Source organism: Aspergillus heteromorphus, assembly GCF_003184545.1.
Source record: "Aspergillus heteromorphus CBS 117.55 chromosome Unknown BO70scaffold_1, whole genome shotgun sequence".
Classification (NCBI taxonomy): Eukaryota; Fungi; Ascomycota; class Eurotiomycetes; order Eurotiales; family Aspergillaceae; genus Aspergillus; species Aspergillus heteromorphus.
In genome coordinates, this window is record NW_020290406.1 from 1,562,319 (window position 1) to 1,581,033 (window position 18,715).

At 52.5% G+C, this 18,715-nt stretch overlaps 4 protein-coding genes across 4 annotated transcripts; 3 read left to right on the forward strand and 1 right to left on the reverse strand.

Annotated features, from left to right (window-relative positions):
- The first annotated feature begins 10,575 nt into the window (after window positions 1-10,575).
- Window positions 10,576-11,427, forward strand: BO70DRAFT_11563 (uncharacterized protein). The gene has a single exon (XM_025537913.1). The coding sequence runs from the start codon at window positions 10,811-10,813 to the stop codon at window positions 11,237-11,239; it is 429 nt and encodes a 142-aa protein (XP_025404214.1). The 5' UTR covers window positions 10,576-10,810; the 3' UTR covers window positions 11,240-11,427.
- A 476-nt stretch (window positions 11,428-11,903) lies between these two features.
- Window positions 11,904-13,428, forward strand: BO70DRAFT_357607 (Rab family GTPase). Its single transcript, XM_025542076.1, has 4 exons — window positions 11,904-11,966; window positions 12,100-12,379; window positions 12,476-12,539; window positions 12,674-13,428. The coding sequence occupies exons 2-4, from the start codon at window positions 12,296-12,298 to the stop codon at window positions 13,309-13,311; spliced, it is 786 nt and encodes a 261-aa protein (XP_025404215.1). The 5' UTR covers window positions 11,904-11,966; window positions 12,100-12,295; the 3' UTR covers window positions 13,312-13,428.
- A 550-nt stretch (window positions 13,429-13,978) lies between these two features.
- BO70DRAFT_282713 (40S ribosomal protein eS7) lies at window positions 13,979-15,115 on the forward strand (the record flags this gene model as incomplete). The annotated part of the gene is made up of 3 exons (XM_025539054.1): window positions 13,979-14,134; window positions 14,464-14,546; window positions 14,749-15,115. The coding sequence occupies 3 exons, from the start codon at window positions 13,979-13,981 to the stop codon at window positions 15,113-15,115; spliced, it is 606 nt and encodes a 201-aa protein (XP_025404216.1).
- Window positions 15,116-16,263: 1,148 nt separating this feature from the next.
- Window positions 16,264-18,611, reverse strand: BO70DRAFT_376148 (putative dynactin Arp1 p62 subunit RO2; the record flags this gene model as incomplete). The annotated part of the gene is made up of 3 exons (XM_025545116.1): window positions 18,483-18,611; window positions 18,069-18,418; window positions 16,264-18,019 (listed from the first exon to the last, which is right to left on the reverse strand). The coding sequence occupies exons 2-3, from the start codon at window positions 18,401-18,403 to the stop codon at window positions 16,264-16,266; spliced, it is 2,091 nt and encodes a 696-aa protein (XP_025404217.1). The 5' UTR covers window positions 18,404-18,418; window positions 18,483-18,611.
- Window positions 18,612-18,715: the final 104 nt, after the last annotated feature.

Consider the following 18,715-nt stretch of genomic DNA (forward strand, 5'->3'; position numbering starts at 1 on the left):
ACAGTAAGCACTGGGGGTGACACTGTGACAAGAGGTTCGCGGAGTTGGAGGTCCGCTCCGGCAGGTAAGTAGGTAGGTAAGCACCTAGTACTTTTGATAATGACAGTGCTAAAAATCAAGAGAATGCATGATTATCGGTGGGGAGGCGCTGGGTCATGTGCATGCAATGCAGCCAGAGGCATGGTTGGAATTGGTCTAGAGCGAGCTAGACAGCTAGCTAGCTATACCCAGTACCCAGACTCCAGAGACAACTGGGTAGGTGGGTATCAGCATGGAAGTAAGTGGCTGTGGCTGTCTAACCTAGGACAGGTACTTTGTTCTTATTCTACCGAATCTATTTATTCTCTTCGCAATCTCCCCAACGATCAAGCAGCATGGTGCATGGTGCACGATAAATAGAAAGAAGGATCCATAGACCTCGCGCCCAGCATATGCCATTTCAGGAACCCGTCTCAAGCCACCCAGAAAGACGGTGTTAGAGCAGGTTGGCGGCGGCGACGGCGTTTTCTGGAAACTTCTCGCTGAGATGATCCGTGTCCCAGAACAAAGGACTGGGTCTGGGTCTGGCTCTGGGTCTGGCTCCTGATTCTCTGCAGCGTCCGTGACCTCCTCCGCAGCCTGCGTGGCATGGTGATGTATCTCATCCATTCATGCATGTATTCATTTATTCCTTTCGTCAGATTAAACAAGCCGAACTACCGTCCGTAGTTTGTACCTATTTCCGACATTGAGGCGAGAGGAGAGGACAGCGGACGAAGATCATTGGCGTCGAAATGGGGCAAACCCGTCGCATCGGCGCGTCTTATTCGACGGGGCCCAGACTAGGTATGGATGTATGGATGTATAGTATGTACCTACTTACCTACCGGACCTAATCCAATGTAATGTACCGGTAGGAGGCACTTACTTAAATGATGAGGCTGAGGGCGATCCTGCATCAACCCGGTTGGTCGACCAAGACTTATCTCCCTATCCACCTACCAGACATGTACCGGAAGTGATAGATACTAGGTTACGGAGTACTAGTAGATTGATAGATGGATGCATCGTCCGGCACGTATCTGATATTCTGATAGGCCTGGCTGGCTCGAGGATACCCAAAAAGGGGAAACTGGAGTTTGGGGTTTGGAGTTTTGGAGCAGCGTGGCGGGTGGATGCGTTGTGTTCAACAGGAAAAAGAAAAGAAAAGAAAAGAAAAAAAAAAAAGAGCCGAAGGCGATTGACTGACTGACTGACTTATCAGGATGGATCATATCATGCATTGGAGATGATGATAATGCCCAAACCTAAATAATATTGGGATTGGGAATGGGAATCCGCCGACAACGCCAAGGGATGCGCAGGCGATCCGATCAGTTCCCCCTTCTAGAAGACTAGAACGCCATCCCGTGGCCGGCTGGCTTTCCGCGGCTCTAGTCCGGTCGACTGCTTCTGTTACTTTCTTACTCGGTGCAGTAGTGGATCAGGGGCCGCGAACATCGCTGCCTGCCTCGCTCGTCCCGGTTACCGGGGGGAGGAAATTGCAAATTACAAATTACACAGTACAAGTATCTAACATGAATATACTAGATACTCTATACCTAGGTAAGGAAGGTACCTGGTGTCTAGACAGCCTGGGCTTCCGTCATGCTCGCGTGGTCGATGAAGTGTCCACCTGCGATCACGGTAATTGGTTGTTGTGTGGATGCCTCCAGCCTCGGTAGTCAGTCAGTAAGGATTAGACATACTTACTATCTGTGTAGAGGATGTATGTGTTGTACTTGGACCTACATAGACACCTAGTTAATACTTATGTTGTTGGAGTGGTAGTAGTAGCTGTAAGCAGAACAAAACCACCCTGTACTCCGTAAATAATCTCTCCCCAAGGAACAGCCAGCAGATCATCCGTTTCTTCAGGGACCACCCTCGACTAGCCATGCAGCCTCCCTGCGTCGGTTGCATCGCATCGCATCGCATCGCATCGCATCCCGCCGATAGTCCCGCAAGGTTGACCGACCGACCAACCAACCAACCAACCAACCAGCCAGCCAGCCAGCCAGCCAGTCAGCAAATGGCGAAGTCGCGAACAGACCTCTTCAGCGGTTCAGCCCTGGTTTCACAGCCGATCGGGGAGATCTGACATGAGGATTTCCAGCAGGATGAGGAAGAACGAAAAGGATCTGCTGCAGACACAGTACACAGTACACAGTACACAGACACACAAGGCCAAACACAGACAAACACAGACACAGACACAGCCGACCGGACCGACAACCTTGTTTCAACTCTACGGGGACAACGTTAACAAACAACAAACCGTCGGGTTGACTGTGGTGGTTGGTGGCTAACTAATGCATGGAGCCGAGCCGGGTTGAATCATGTAAATTGCATTCGCTCGGTCGTGTCCGGCGTACGTCGGATTTATCTCCATTCTCCAGTAGTCTTTATTCTTCTTCTGGCTTGAGTTTTGTTTGTTCCTCACCGTCGGAATTATTTTTTTTTATCTGTTGAAGAAGTGATACATCAGATCGGATTATTGGGGAGTTATTATTTGATTGATTGACAGCTGATGCTTGATTGATTGATTGATTGATTGATCGTGAAACTTCCCAATCACATGGCATGATCGGCCAGGGAATAATTGTCCCAGTACTCCGTAGACCAGTCACTCTATCTGCCAGGGACCTACCTACCTACCTAAACAAAGACATCCATGCGATGATGGAACAGAGTACCTATCACAATCCAATCTATCCCCAACATCACACTTCCTATTATTACTCTTTACCCAGTACGGAGTACCTCCATACACCATATCCCGAGGCAAATAACCCGAGACGAATCATTAATTGTTCGAACCATTAGTTATTGGCACTCGGAAGGATTCCTCCTCCGGAATGAATCCTCAGGATCAAGCCACTCCCACTCCAGCCCAGTGCCCAGTGCCCCGGGCAGTGGGCACTGGGCAGTGGGCAGACGATCTAGCCCCCCGGCCGGCCACCCGCCAAACAATGAAAAACCCATGTCTAGCGTCTGCGGAAGTGGATTGGCACTTCCCACTTTCCACTTCCCAATCAATCCTAGATATACGGAGTACCTAGTTAGGTAGTTAGTTCGATAGACAATCCCAGCCCTTTTTTGCCCCATCCCATCGCCAACGGTTCTTCGCAGTTCGCATGTCTGTGGACCAACACCAACTTGGTCTAGCATTTTATCTTAGTAAGTAAGTACATAGGTAAACTAAGTACCGAATACGGAGTGACTACTCCTACCTGAGTAAGTAAGTAAGTAAGTAGCTAGCTAAGTAGTGACTTACTCTAAGCCTACGGTAGAAGTCTTCCGGTCCCGTTCCTCTGGTTTCTAGCGCTGTTCTAGTCTATACGAGTAGCTGATACACGGGTTACACGATAACTACTTTGGGAGTATGCAATTTACCCTACTACTTACTCCGTTTGTAGTAGATACTATACTTACTGGTATTGTTGTCTATCTGCTATAGTACTGCGTACTAAGTAAATAATTAGTATATCTTACTAGTTCCTGTAACTAGATAGTAGATACTGTGTATGAAATATAGGTATGGGTATGGATAGGAGACCCCGGGGTCCTAAGGTAGGTAGGTATATAGGTATAGCCCAATCTGACCCAATACCTACGGTAAGGTAGTAGGTTAAGTATGGGTCACGACTGTTGAGAGCCCCGGTCGTATTTGCAGTTTGCGCTGTATTACAAGCTGCCTGCCCAAGTTGCTCATCTTTACCATTTCGGTTTACATGTTGTTTTGGATAATGGGTGGATGGGTGGTTATTGGTTATTGCTATTTACAGATATAGATAGAGTTTCACCAGTGCAGAATCTGTCTATCTATCCTAAGGTTCCGCTCTTTCATCCTCACCCGGGAACCTGGGACGGCGGGAATCGAACCCGGATGGTAGAAGGATAGAACGTTGGATGGAAGGGTGGAAGGGAAAAAAGGGTGCCGGTGGATGGATGGTACGGTCCGCGCGAGCGAACCATGGTTACAGAGTGCCTTACTTAGTACCTTAGGGACCTACATCTCTCTTTCTGGAACTGGGACCGTGGGACGGTCCTGAGTTTGATCTAGTCTAGATTCTAGATACCGGTCCAAACTATCTACAATCAATCTATCTGACTTTGGTAGTTGGTAGTTGGGCCATGTGGATGGATGGGTTCTAGGTACTCCGTAGTGGTTCTTCTAGAATCATTTTGGTCCTTCTGGAAGGTTGAGGGGCGGTGGGTGGGTGGGTTGTGGGTTGTTGTTTGGTCTTGGTGACTGAGCCCCGTTGCGGGCGGGTGGGTTTGTTTCGTTCCTTTTCTGACAGTCTTTCTTTCCCTTCTTGTTGGGTTTGCCGTTTGAGAGAGGAGACGAAGTGGTGGATGGGCTGTGGGTTGTGGAGGTGTCGGTGTCGGCCTGACGTACACGGTAGTGTCAGGCTGAGAGGTGATTATTTCCTAGATAGTTAGTCGGTGGGATAGCTTCTTTTTTTTTTTTTTTTTTTGCTATCTATGATGATCTTCATAGTATTGTGTAGTTAGTATAGTGTACCGTAGTGGTGGTGGTGATGGCTATGGTGATGGTGATGTTTGTGGGCGTTTGTCTAAGACTGAAAACATGTTATCACATGAGTCGGACCTGGGTAAAGTAAAGTAAAGTAAAGAAAAGTACCTACCCAAATAGGTAAGCCAGCGGAAGTCCAGCCGAGAAAAAAAATATACATGTCATGTCATGTCATGCCATCCATCCATCCAAAGCGCCATTCCATTGGACGGTGGTATCATGTCTCGGAATCTGATGCTATCACCACAAAACAAACCGATCCTATTCGACCACCCATTCCCCAGAAGAAGAGGCCAACTATACTTACTCACTTTACTTCATGCCCAGTACTATGTAGTGTATAGTTAGTGTATACAGTCTTACACACTACTTACTGTACGACTGTAAGTACAAAGTAGGTAGTAGTGGTACTCCGTACTCCGCAGACCCTAACTACCCTACCCTACCTTACCTTATCATTGGTCGCCGGCCAAAGTACGAAACCCTCCGCGATAAAGGGACCCAACCCAAAGTCCCAGCAGTCCCAAAACCCAAACACAAACACACATCTTAAAACACAGATAAAGCACCTATCACAGCTTTCTACTATCTAGCTAGTACGTAGCTCCCTTCCTTCCTTCCTTCCTTCCACCACCATTTGTTTGGATTGAAACAGAAACACGCGTTCCGCGTCGGTCTAGCAGGGTTTCCCATGCTATATTTTTTTTAATTGCTTAGATGAGATTGGGTCGGTCATTGTTTGATATCTGCAGGTACACCATGTAAATATATGTAAATATATGTATATGTATGTATATATTCGGCTGGTGAATGTGGATGTGGATGTGGATGTGGATGTATCCATTAAAAAGGGTCATCAGGTACCGACGTCAGTAGCGAAGAAAAGAAATAGAAAAAAAAAAGGGAAAAAATTGGACCACCATGCCCCATGGTCGGCAATAGTAGTGACACCAGTATCTATCTAGCTTTGCGCGATTCAGTCTAGATTCCATCCAGAATCCCATGTTATTATTACTAAGTAAATAGGTATGGGGTACATTCGTCTCGTCTCGCTTGCTTCGCCCCATTGTGGCGAATGTCAGGAATAGCAGTGTAAGAATGATGTAGGTACGGAGACATAGTGAGTGGGTGAGGACTCCGTATGTAGGTAGGTAGGGTGGAGTCTGAAGTAATTTAGGCCTGACTACTAGGTACGTACGGAGTACGGAGTAGGTACCTCTGGTATACGACTCGTACGCGACCAGTAATTTGTACTTTCAGGTACCTAAACTACCGACCTTACCTCCATAGGCCCACTGTTCACTGTCCATACATAGTAAGGTGGTGTCTAGAGATGTCACCCCCAGGAACCAAACCCGCACAGGGCTGGAGTCCCGTCGGGGGGGAGGAGGAGGAGAAGAACTTCGGAGCCATGGGATTGGGATTGGAATTGGACCGGACCCAACCTATCATTTACCAGACTGGGGGTAGGCTGCGATCGTAGGACGGACGGGAAGCGTGCGCGAACTTGCTGGAGAAAGGTCAGGAACAATGTGACCGAACACTAACACTAACACTACAGACAGGGCGAGAGGCGCTAGAAGGACTAGAAGCGCGCGAGAAGAATGCAGGTCGCACATAATCAATCCTACGTAACGGAGGCGGGTAGCGGTGGATATTTGCCGGATCATTGATCATTATTAGGTGCCCCACTGCCCCTTTCACCATTGAACCATTCAGCCTGTCGATGTTACCGACCGGTGGAGAGAGAGGGACTGCGAACTGAGTGAGGACCGAGTGAGGGTTGAGGATGTGATGTGGATTATGTTCAGACTCTCTATCTATGGGAGAAGTAAGCAAACAGACAAGAGAGAGAATTTAAATATGAGACCTCAGGGTAGTTAGTAGAAACGCGGCTTAATCTCTCTGTCGCGGCGATGAATCAACCAGGCGAAGGGTGGGCCGAGGGAGCTGCCACTAGCCAGTGAGCCATCGAATCAATCAACAGTATGATCTTGGTCGCGATAGTCTCCCGAGACTACTATCTATCGACCATGTAACTACCGGGCGGAAAGCTCCTGGATTGGTTCTGCCCTGCTGGAGGGGCCCTGGTCCTCCGTATCCCCGGAGGCTGTCCACTTGGTAGGTAGGGAGAGAGGGTTGAGCAGGACATCCCAAACAAAGGACAGAAAGTACGGAAAGAACGGAAACATACCTAGGTACGGAGTACTGGGGAGGAGATCCCGGATGGCAAAGTGACATGCCGACGCCTGGCTACCCTTGTTTGCGCGATCAGAGTTCGATCCTCTCGATCGGACGCAGTAGAGATAGAGAGATAGAGAGGAAAGTAAGTCGTACTAAGTTGGAGCGGCTATGCAGGTACTCCAAGGTGTCTAGCCGTGTTGGGGGGAACTACTTAGCCACTTTCCGGATAGTACTGTACCTCCTAGTAATACTGGGTCCCGACCAGGGTAGCTCTCTCGCCGCCACCACTCGCAGAAAAAGAGATAGACCAGGCCCAGCCCGGAATTGAGAACCCAGGTTTCATTGAGCAATGCGTGGGAGGAACGAGTATGAGAGACAGAGGCCAAAACATCTGGCTGAGGTCGCACACGGGGAGCAGAGAATACGGTCGGTAGATACCAACCAGGTAGGGTTTTCCGGAAGACACGCTCCCCGTCCCCTTCCAGGGGCCCCTGACTCTTGGTCCTTCCCTCAATTCCCCAACACCACGCGAGCGAGCATCAAGACAAGCCCCAGCGGATCCAGTGGTGCTGGATTCGGATCCATCCGCGGGATCCTGTGAGCGGCGGTTTTCCCCACCTCCCTGCACCCAACTTGCCCGTCGTGTCCGAGAAGTCGGTTCCTATCTAGCTTCTTCCCAGCTCCAGTTGATTTCCTTTTTCCTTCCTTTTTCCGGTTTGAGCTGGTCGTTGGTGATTGAGGCTAGTTTCCAGAACAAACCAGTCGGTCCCTCCTCCCTAGGCCCGTTGGGTAAGGCAAAGCGACCTTTTCTTTCTTTCTTGCTTTTTTTCCCCCCCCCCTCTCTCTTTCTGTCTTTTCAGAACCCGTCTAGGTAGGTCACCTCCGTAACGGACCGGACGAGCTCATCCTGTGGTTTTCCCTACAATTTCCGAGACGAACCCGTGTCTGGGATCAGCCCTCGTCGGGAGGTTTCCCAGTGGCCGAGAGGAAGTCATTGAGCGACCGGAGGCCACCAGGAGGCCACTCAGACAAAGAAGCAGGGGAAAGACCAGCCTCAGCTATACGGTCTCCCATCGGATGCGTCTAGAGTGTTGACTGGGTGAGGACCGACCGAGCCGTCAGGACCACGACGTTTGGCGACTGGGGCCAGAAATCCCTAAGAAGGCGAAAAGAAAGGGGGAAATAATGGATCGCACCCACCGCTTTCGCGTACTACGTCTGGTACCTTACCTTCGGGACGGGAGGGAGAGCCGCCTAGCCTAGCTAGTATGGTAGCTAGCTACTACTCCGTAGCTATGCTCGCTTTGCGATTACTATTATTACCCTCCTCGCTGGGCCATCCATGCCGTAATTGCGTTTTGGTTTTCTTTCTCGAATTTCAGTGTTGGTATTGCACTGTCTAGAGCAGCCTGTCATCGGTTTTTTCATTTCCCTTCTTTTTTATCTACCCTGCCGAGTTTGGGTTAATTCCTTATTGCCTTTTTTTTTTTTTAATTTTAATTTTAAACTTCCAAACTTTAGGTTCCTTTCTGTGTTTACTGTTTACTGCTTGGTCAGATCAACCCCAATCTTGAAAATAAACCCCCCCCCCCAAAAAAAATAAAAAATAAAAAAAACCCAAGACCGTGTGAGAGTGTACTGAGTAAGGTAAAATCGTAGGTCCCCAAGTATCTATCTAGTCAGTTGAAGAAGAAAAGGCCTAGTCACTAGTATATATCTACTGTGATGGGCCCCCTTCAACCATCTGGCTACTAAATTCTTCATCCACCCATTCCTTAATCCGATTAAACTCACCCTGCCTGCTCCTCTCCTACCTACCTACCTACCTACCTACCTGCTGCTGCTCCTCCCTACGTACTTGCGCCCATTCCCTCGCCCTCGGCTCTATTCCCGATCCTCCTCCTCGCCCGTGACGTTACCAGGCCCGCGTTCCATCCTCCCTTGCGATACGTCCACTCGGGCGTGTTTTCTTTTTCTCATTTGATTTTACCGGATTCGACGGGCTCACTTCCGTGGCACTCCTTTCCAGGATCACCTCCCTTGCGGGCTGCATTAGTCGCCTCCGTGTCCTTGGTCTCTGGTTCTTGATCAGATCGCGCTTGATCTCCCAATAGTACCGCCCTGCACGTCTGCGTACTTTGCCCGCCGGTTTGCTACAGGGCCAGAAGCAACGACGACGTTCGATCTGGAAAGATCGAAAGGGGAAAACGAAAGTCAACATCCTCGAACGACCGCCCCGGAAAGAACCGCAGGAGCGCCTGATTATTGCAAAACAAAATAAAAAGCGACCTGTCGACTTGGGTTTGAGGGACCCTCGCCCTTCCTCATTCTTCCAAGCCAATTTCTTGGTACCCTCGACGTCGCATTCCTGCCCTACAGATCTACTGGCGCCGCTACATCACCCTGTCTGCTCGTCCACCCAGCGTCAGACTTGTGCTCCTTAATAAGGATCGCACTTCCGATCTCACCTGCAGCTGCAGCATCTGTCGTCTCGTCTGCATCGTTACCGCCTCTTCTTGCCGGGAATATTGTTGGGTACCTCGCCTCGCGAGACTCGCTACACACGATCTATCAACCAGGACGCACAGTCTCCTTTTATTTATTAATATTTTCTTTTGGGGCGTCGCCCTGTCGTTTATTTAATCTTCCTGTGAGTACTCCTTCATGCTTGAAACATTTCCTTCAAACACCCTCCCCCACTCCATCTATCCATCTACTTCTACCTGCCACCTTCCATCGTCCGTCTTCCATCTTCCATCTTCCATCTTCCATCTTCCATCCTCCAGCTCTCCCAACTCCAACTCCCCTCCACTTCGCTCCACATCCTCCCTCCAAGACCACCGCTCTAACAATGGCCATCCGCTCAGAGTCTGAGATGATCCTTCGAGATCTGTCGGCCTTCAACATGGGACGCGGAGCTTACGATACCACCGGGGTGAAGAAGCCGGGTGCGCCGCCGCCGCCGCCCAAATAAACCCCCGGACACCTCTGCCAACCACATGCTGCTGTTCTGCTGTTCTCTCGAGCGAAAAGTTATTTGTGACTTGCAACTGGCGCATGGCTCCTGGAGTTTGACGTGACTGCTATGAGTCGAGCTTGTAAGTTGCCTGCGCGCCGCGGCCCGGTGCCTGACTGCATCACTAACGGCGAGCCATAGTTCCCTGTACCACTACCACCATTACCACTACTACTGCTACTATTTCCTGGCGTCCTCACGGTGATCCTTGGCCACCACATCGGGTTTCGGTTTCTTATATCTTTTCTAATCACGCTGTTTCCGCCGTCGCGTTTTATCATGGAACGACACGGCCACCACCACCTTTCCTTCTGATCGACACTTTTGCTCCTACCACCATACATCATACTACACCTTTAATCCGCCGACACGAACCAGCGCAGGTCCACGATCTGTGCCCTCAAAAGTGATTTGTCGAGATGTGTTGCTTTTTCTTTGGTCTGCTTTAATACCGGCGTTTGGCATAGACGGATGGGGTTTTGCTTTTTTTGGGGATACATGGATTGATACCAAGACAGACTAGAATTTCCGACCTCGCGGTCAATTACCTCTTTTTTTTATTTACCCGATTTGTTTTCTGTTTCTCATCACTACAGTTGTTTTCAGCCATCGTGTTGCTCTTTAATACATCTACATCTATCTGCGCTTGAATCTGGAATCTTCGAGTTGATTTTTTTTTTGGTGCTGTTCGTTTGTGTAGGTGTTTGCGTATGAGTATGTGTACAATACTGGCCACCAAAAACAAAGCACCTATTTAACCTCCAAAATCTTTTTTATTGCTGTCATATTTATTTATTTTTTTTTTTCGAGGCTGGGACGAAGACCGAGCCCTCCCTCGGGGAAAAGGGCCCACAAAAAAGCAGAGGTTAACCTCGCTGGGAGAGGGCCGGATTGGAATACTAGGGAAGGGAGCCAGCGCGGATGACATCTAACAGTGATTGTCTTCAGGGTTGTTTGACGGGTGCCCACAGCCGGGGACCAATGTGATTTGCCGGGGCATCGCATTATCTGGGTGGATCCTGGTCGAGAATCAGGAAGTTCGAACGGCGTGCATGTGCTTCTTTTTTTGGGCAGCCACCGGGTCTGCACAAATCATGTCGTGCAACGTTGGCTCCGTGACAACGACCCGATGCCATTGGGGAGGGCCTTCCACCTGTCTGGCGGCGATCATGGGCCGTTGGGGGCCCATTGGCACGTCATGCTCAGACGCCATGGCATGCTGTCGGTCTTTGTTGTTGTTTTGTTGCTGCTGCTGCTGCTGCTGCTGTTGTTGTTGTTGCTGTTTCTGTTTCCCCGTGCCCTCTACATACATACAGTCTACACAGCGACACCGCGAGTCCTTAGCCCGTGGGAACCCCGGTCGAGTTGGGCCAGATCGCTTGCCTTGCCAATCACGGCCAGAGAATGATTTTCTCGAGGTGTTTTGGAGTGTTCTATCGAAGGTGATCTGTCGATTGGATTGTGCGCGCGAGGGATGGTGAGGCCTAACAGAGACAGACAGACTAGACGGCCTGCCTGCCTGTCTGTCTGTCTGTCTGTCTGTCTGTCTGTCTGTCTGTCTGTCGGTCTGTCTGCCTGTCTGCCTGCTAGTGTTTCCCACACCACTGTTTCGGGGTCTGGTTTCTTGCTGCTGCGCTGGGACCGGTTGATGGGTATCGACAGGAGGTGTCACGGAAGACCACCACCTATCTAGTGCCTATGTACGGGGCACATACCTACATACCGGATAGATTGATGGGGCATTCTGGAGTCCATTGCTGTGTCATTGCTGTGCCTCTCCGCCGTACCCGCAAAGCCACAGAGACGGGTTGGAATTAGGACCAGCTCCCGACGTCGGGAGAGTACATGACTGACTGTCAGGTACCTAATTGACTTAGGTAGGAGCTACTAGCCCGTAGTATGAGGCCATTGGGTACAGAGCAAGTAGCCAGTACCCCATCCGGCAGCAGCAGCACCTCGACCGTTCCTTCCGGACGGGGAACTTTCGCTTCGTTCAACCACGAAGGCGGGAACGTCCCGTGACCGTCTCCCACCCCCGGTCCTGGCCGCGCTAAACCCCCTTGGGCCTGGTGCCATCATCTACTTCACCTCCTCCTCCGCCTCACTGGGTATCTATCGCCTGAGCATCCTCTCTGTCTCGTCTCTCCCCCCCCCCTCATCCGCATCTCTCTCTTTCTCTGTCCACCGCCATTTCCTCTCTCGCTCCCGGTGCGTACGATCCATCCCTCTCATTTGCTCGTTTTTCTCTCCAGCTTCCCCCCTCCCTCCCTCTACCCCTGCTCGAAAACCCGGACCCCTCTCCACGAGTCTCTCGTGTTTCTCTGCTTACGTCGTCGTTTAGGCTACCTCCCGAGCATTGCCCTCTGTATCGCCCTTCCCCTCCCACCCCCCCGACCGCACCATACCGGCCTGAGCCGCCGCTCGCGAGCTGAAATCATCGCCCGGATTGATAATCCCCGCTGGCGTCCGGCCTTCTGCAAGACGACCTGACCTGACCCTGATCACGGACCGTGATCGTACCGTTGGGCTCACCAGCCATGTCTGAATCAACTAGCACAAATACTCCCAAGCCGAGTAGCAGCGTCAAGCTGGTACTTTTGGGCGAAGCCGCTGTGGGCAAGGTACGGACGACCTCGGCAGTTTCATTCTGCTCCCTGCTCCTCTCCGGGCCTCCGGTGGGACATGCGTAACCAGAGGAACTGACAACGACCGCACAGTCATCGCTGGTGTTGCGATTTGTCAACAACGATTTCCAAGAGAACAAAGAGCCGACCATTGGAGGTAAGCATCCGAGCGTGTGGCGATGACGGATGCGTCCCCCTCTCGCTCTCCGGGGGGCACGCATTCCGGCCGTCCGCCTGTTTCCCGAATGTGACCGGATCTCCGATGCTGATGTCATGGGTCTTCCGGTGCAGCTGCCTTCCTTACCCAAAAATGTTCCCTGCCGACGCGCACGATCAAGTTCGAAATCTGGGATACCGCGGGCCAGGAGCGGTTCGCCTCGCTCGCTCCCATGTACTACCGTAACGCCCAGGCGGCGCTGGTGGTCTACGATGTCACCAAGCCGTCCTCTCTCACCAAGGCGAAGCACTGGGTCGCCGAGCTCCAGCGACAGGCCAGCCCCGGGATCGTGATCGCCCTGGTGGGCAATAAGCTGGACTTGACCAACGACGGGATCGACACGGCCGGGGAGGCGCCCGCGGAGGCGGACGGCGAGTCTGCGGCCGACGGCGAGGAGGCTGCGGGGGAGAACCAGGAGGAGCAGGATGTGGCCTCTGGGGATGCCCGCAAGGTTCCGACGCGGGAGGCCAGCAGCTACGCGGAGGAAGAGGGCCTGCTGTTTTTCGAGACCAGTGCCAAGACCGGGGTGAACGTCGTGGATGTGTTTACTGCGATTGCGAACGCGATCCCGGAGAGCAGCCTGAAGAGTGGCCGCGGCGCTGGGGCGGGCACGGGCCAGACGAGCCTGGGCAGTGGGCGTCCGGCGGATGACTCGCGAGTCAACCTGGGGGAGCGCGGGCCTGCGACGGCGAAGGAAGGGTGTGCCTGCTAGTTTCGGATTGTTTTGCAGCGCGTTATGGCCTTTGATTGTGCATGCGTTTTTTTCTTTTTTTCTTTTTTTCTTTTTACCTTAATTGTTCGATACAATATCAAGTTGATTACACAGTCGGGTCTACGGCGGTGGAACAGCCGCCGGTATGAGATTGATTCGCGGCTTGAGCTATCATTTCTGGCGTCTCGAGAGTTTGTTGCGTTGTGTTGTGCTGTGCTGATATTGCGCGATTACGGATGTTTTTTACTGGCTTGGGGGGGGAGGCTGTGAGGGTAATGGCGGTTGGCAGGTTGTACAGAGGAGAGCCGAGGTATAAGAATTCTGAGAACATCCACACACCCAGCGATAGAGCCGTAGTAGATTCACGTACCTAGTATCATTTCTCCAGTATAGTAAGTAGTACTCCGTAGTTGATAGAGATACGCGGGCCGAGGGCAGGGCAGTCACGGGACCAAGCCACCCCTAACTAGACCCGAAGGGGCCTAGGCGACGGCGGGCTAAGCGAGGCGCCGAGCCTCCGATCCCACAGCCGACGGCCGCGCAAATTGGAGGAGGTTCGTTCAGTTCAGTTGTGTGATCTCCGTCCAACCACCAACCTCGACAACCACCTCACGACAGAAGGCAGCATCCCGCAGCACAGCCAGCTACCCGTCGCTCGTCTGCAATCATGGCTGCTATCAACAAGATCGCCGTTAACTCGCCGTCGAGGCAGAACCCCTCCGAGCTGGAGACCGCGATCGCCGGTGCTCTGTTCGACCTCGAGAGCAACACACAGGACCTGAAGGCCACCCTTCGGCCCCTGCAGTTTGTCTCTGCCCGTGAGGTAAGATGCCTTTTTCTCTTCTTCTTTGTTTGTTGCAGAGCGGAGCAGAGCAGAGCATAGCAGAGCAAAGCAGATTGGGACATGTTGTGCGAGGGGAATCGATCGAATCAAGTCTGGGAAATATAAACACGGCGGACGCCGGACTGGGGGTATTTTACTTGTTGAAAGTTCAATTGGATATGGGGAATGGATTGAATGAGAGAAGAGAAAGAGAAGCAACGGGAAGAGACAAACATCGATCTTGATCTGCTACACTGCTATGCTGCATGCGCAATTTTTTTTTTCGATACGATTTTGATATTGACACATTTTTTTTTCTTCTTCTCCAGGTCGAGGTCGGCCACGGCAAGAAGGCCGTCATCATCTTCGTGCCTGTCCCTCTCCTCCAGAGCTTCCACAAGATCCAGCAGCGGTACGACCTCCAGCATTTACTCCTGATTGATTGATTGATTCTTTCATTCTGCATTCCCCGGACACCACGCACAAACCCACAAACAACCCCACAGACTACACCACACTACACCCACAACCACCACCACCACCAATTACCCAGAACCACAACACAGAAGAATAGAATAGGATAAAAGAATACTGACAAGAAAAAAAAACAACAGCCTGACCCGTGAGCTCGAGAAGAAGTTCTCGGACCGCCACGTCCTCTTCGTGGCCCAGCGCCGCATCCTGCCCCGCCCCAAGCGCTCCGCGACCTCCCGCTCCAACCAGAAGCAGAAGCGCCCCCGTTCCCGCACCCTGACTGCCGTCCACGACGCCATCCTCTCCGACCTCGTCTACCCCGTCGAGATCGTCGGCAAGCGCACCCGCACCAAGGAGGACGGCTCCAAGACCCTCAAGGTCATCCTCGATGAGAAGGAGCGCGGCGGTGTCGACCACCGTCTCGACGCCTACGGCGAGGTCTACCGTCGGTTGACGGGCCGTGCTGTCGTCTTTGATTTCCCTCAGGGTGGCGCTGCTGATTACTAGATCCTTGTCATCTAGATCTAGCTTCCTTCTTCATAACATGGATTACTTCTTCTTCTTCTCCTTCTTCCTCTTCTTCTGCCTACCTACCTAACTACCTACATATTGACTTTTTTTTTCTTCTCTGTGTGAGTGAGTGAGTAAGGTAGGGGAGGGGGAGGGGAAGGGGAGGAGAGACGTTATGATGATTGTGATGTGGATGTGGATGTGATGTGGTTCTGGTTGTGATGTGATGTGCTGTTGATCTTGATCTTGAAGATTAAAAAAAAAAATTTGATTTGAAATTTCCCCCTTACTTTTCTAATCCAATTTTTTTTTTACAAATCTTCACTTCCCATGTCTTTTATGTCTGTCTGTCTGTCTGTCTGTCTGTCTGTCTGTCTGCTTGGTTTGGTTTCTGCCCCCCCTTCCCCCATGGTCAGGTCATTTTTTTTTTTTTTACCTGCCATGATGTCAAGATGAGTGATGTGATGTGATGTGATGTGATGTGATGACCATCCCGTTACCCATGCCATGCGCTGTGCTGTGCTGTGCTGTGGTTGGTTTGATAACAGTGAGGTTCGGGTCGGGATGTCGGTCATCAGTCAGTCAGTCGGTCATTTTGGGGGACATGAGTCCGCGGACAAGCAGAGCAGGGAAGTAGGGAGGGAGGGTTGATCTGGTCATGGCTGTCGGTAGTAGGGATCTAGGATCTAGGATCTAGAATCTATCTAGGATCTATCTAGAATCTAGGGGAAACCAAAAAATGTAACGAGAACAAATACCTTTTTCTCTTTTCTTTTTAAGAAGTTTTACGTATACGATGGGGTGGATGGATTGGTTTGTATGGGAGTATTCAATAGTATTCAATATTCGACATCAGATGGATGGATGGATGTAGTCTGGGTTTGGGTTAACTTGTAGGGGATGTTACTTGTGATACATAGTACTATTGATTGATAGCTGGGAATAAATACTGCTCGGTATACCTTACACCAACCGAATATCTACCTATTAGATGCCTGGGAGGGAGTAAGCAGTACTCTCCGTATACAAGCAGGTATATATATATGTGGGTACCTAGGTAGTAAACAATATGTACGTTTAATAGGTATCACATCACATCCCTCCCCCCCAAATACAAACACACTCTATACTACCAACTACAGTAACTACTGCACAATCCTCCCCACCCCCAAAACCATCCAATACGCCAACTCCCTCTTAACTGTATCCCCGCTGGACCTCCCAACCGCCTGCTCATTATCAATCTGATTCTCGGAATCCCACTCCATATGCACGAACACCGGGATCTCCAATACATCCTCGTCCGGCTGGAGCTTCTGTCCCGGGTCGTCTGCCTGGCCGGTCCAGTCCAGCGCGGGAAGATCTGCGCTGCTGTCGGAGTCGTTATCGTCTTCATCATCATCGTTATCGCTATCACTAGCATTGTGGGCTTTCTTCTTGTTATTGTTATTGTTCTTGTTAGTGTTGGTGGTGGTGGTGTCAGGCTCATTATCATGGACGGGATATTTCTTCGTCTTGGACGGCCTCACTCCGCCCGGCAACGTTCCCGGTACCACCTCCAATACCACGGTGGTCCAATTCCGCCCCTTGTCCCACACTTTGCCCGCCTCCGCGACTTTCTCGTACACACCGAGCCCGCCGGATCGGGAACCTCGCGGGTCTGTGCTAGGGGTGGTGGTGGCCGTGGCCGTGGCAGTGGCAGTGCCGGGGGCAGGGGTTGCCGCTGCGGCGCCCTGCAGGGCCTCGTCCCACACGTCACTGTTGGCGCCGATGTCGAACTGCGGACACAGAATGGTGACCTTGGAAGCCACGCGGCCTGGGGTGACGGACGGCGTGGCCAGAGTGACGCGGACGGGATCGAACATGTGATTCTTCAGGGTGAGGAGCAGCTGGATGGGGCGTAGCGGGGACAGGGCGTCCAGGTTTGTGAGGGTCGTGCTGGTGCTGGTGGTAGGGGCTGTGGAACCGGCCGGGGTCGGTAGGACGGCGGCCGCGTGCGGGCCGGGATTCAGCGGCCGTAACGTCGGCAGCGGGATGTAGCTGAGGGCGATGAGGCGGATGCGGAACCGCGTGGACTGCGGCTTCAGCTCCGGTTTCACCAGGATGTGCTTGCACGACTTGCAGCGTTTGGACCGCTTCGTGCGCAGTAGCACCGGCAGCGGGAGCAGGTCTTCCACGAACCGCGCGTCCGGCGACTGGAAGCTGCGCTGCTCCAGCGACGCGAGCCCGTCCCAGCCGCAGTCCGGGCCCGCGATGCGCTGGATCAGCGCCTCCTCGGCGTCCGGGGCGGGGATTTTCAGGCCCTCGCTGGCTGTGAGGGCCTCGCGCATCACGGGCGGTCGGGTCTTGGGCTTCTTGTTGGCCCCGCCGTAGAGGCTGCTGAGGCGCGAGGAAGAGGTGTATAGGGACATGATGCGGTTCAGGGCGCCGGGCGAGGAGAACCCGGCTCCGAAGTCCATCCCCAGGGGGTCGGTGGGGGAGGAGGATGTAGCGGAGATCTGGGTCTTGTAGAAGTTCTTGAGAGCGTTGAATCGCGCGTCGGAGTTGAGGGGGATGGTGGGCTGCTCGGGGGAGTCCTCTGGTTTGGTGTTGGTCTCGCCCGGCGGGGGGAAATGCTCGTCGATGGAGGAGTAGGTGGAGAGCGGGGATTTGAGCTCCCCGAATGTCCGGGACATCTGCCGCGAGCGAACGGGCGTCGCCTCGGTCAGCTTGGACAGCTGGGTGCGGATGTTGGTGGGCTTGTCGAACTTGATGCCGATGTCCAGGGTCGACCACATGCAGTAGCCGCAGGACAGCACCCAGGGGCCTTGCTGGCTGGTGCCGCCGACCACGACGTTCTCGAGGGTGCTGACGGAGAGGGGGGCGGTGCATGACGGGCAATTGAAGCAGTTGCGCGCGCATCTACCTGTATTAGCATGCCCCTATTATGCCAACATCTGGTTTCGCCTACCGGTTTCCCTCACTCCGGACCATACTGCTGGGCGTCTCGAACAGGCAGTTCGGGCAGTACCAGCAGACGATTTCCTCCGTGATGCATCGCGGGCATTTGATCTGGTGACAGTCCTCGCAGTAGAGCAGCTGTTCCGGGGGATACAGCGAGAAGTTGGCGCGGGGAGACCGGGGATCGAAGGCCTCGTCCTCGTCGTCAATCGGCACGAGAGGCTTGGGTTGGTCGGGATTGGACTTCTGGGGGGATTCCCTGGACCGGCGCTTCTTGGAGGGATCAGGCACGGGGGTATTGGCGCAGGGACAGGAGATATAGGTGTAAGGGAAAGGGCGCGACATGGTGAGGGCGTGTGTCTGTCTCGTCGCATGGTCAACCGTCAGTGGGGGGATGCATCAGGGGAATCAATCCCTCACTCACCAATTAGGAGACCACCGTAATGAACCGCAATGGCAATTGATATCCAAAACCAGCAGCACGCTGCATTCCACTGCGTCGAAACCAACACCCAACCAGTGGGAGGTTCTATCGACGCGGTGCAGAGGAACGCGACGAGAAGTCGAAGATGATGTTGGCGGAGGGAAAATGCGGAGAGCCGCTCGCCGATTGTATTGTCGGATGGATTCTCGCCCGCCCGACGTCACGGGCCGCCG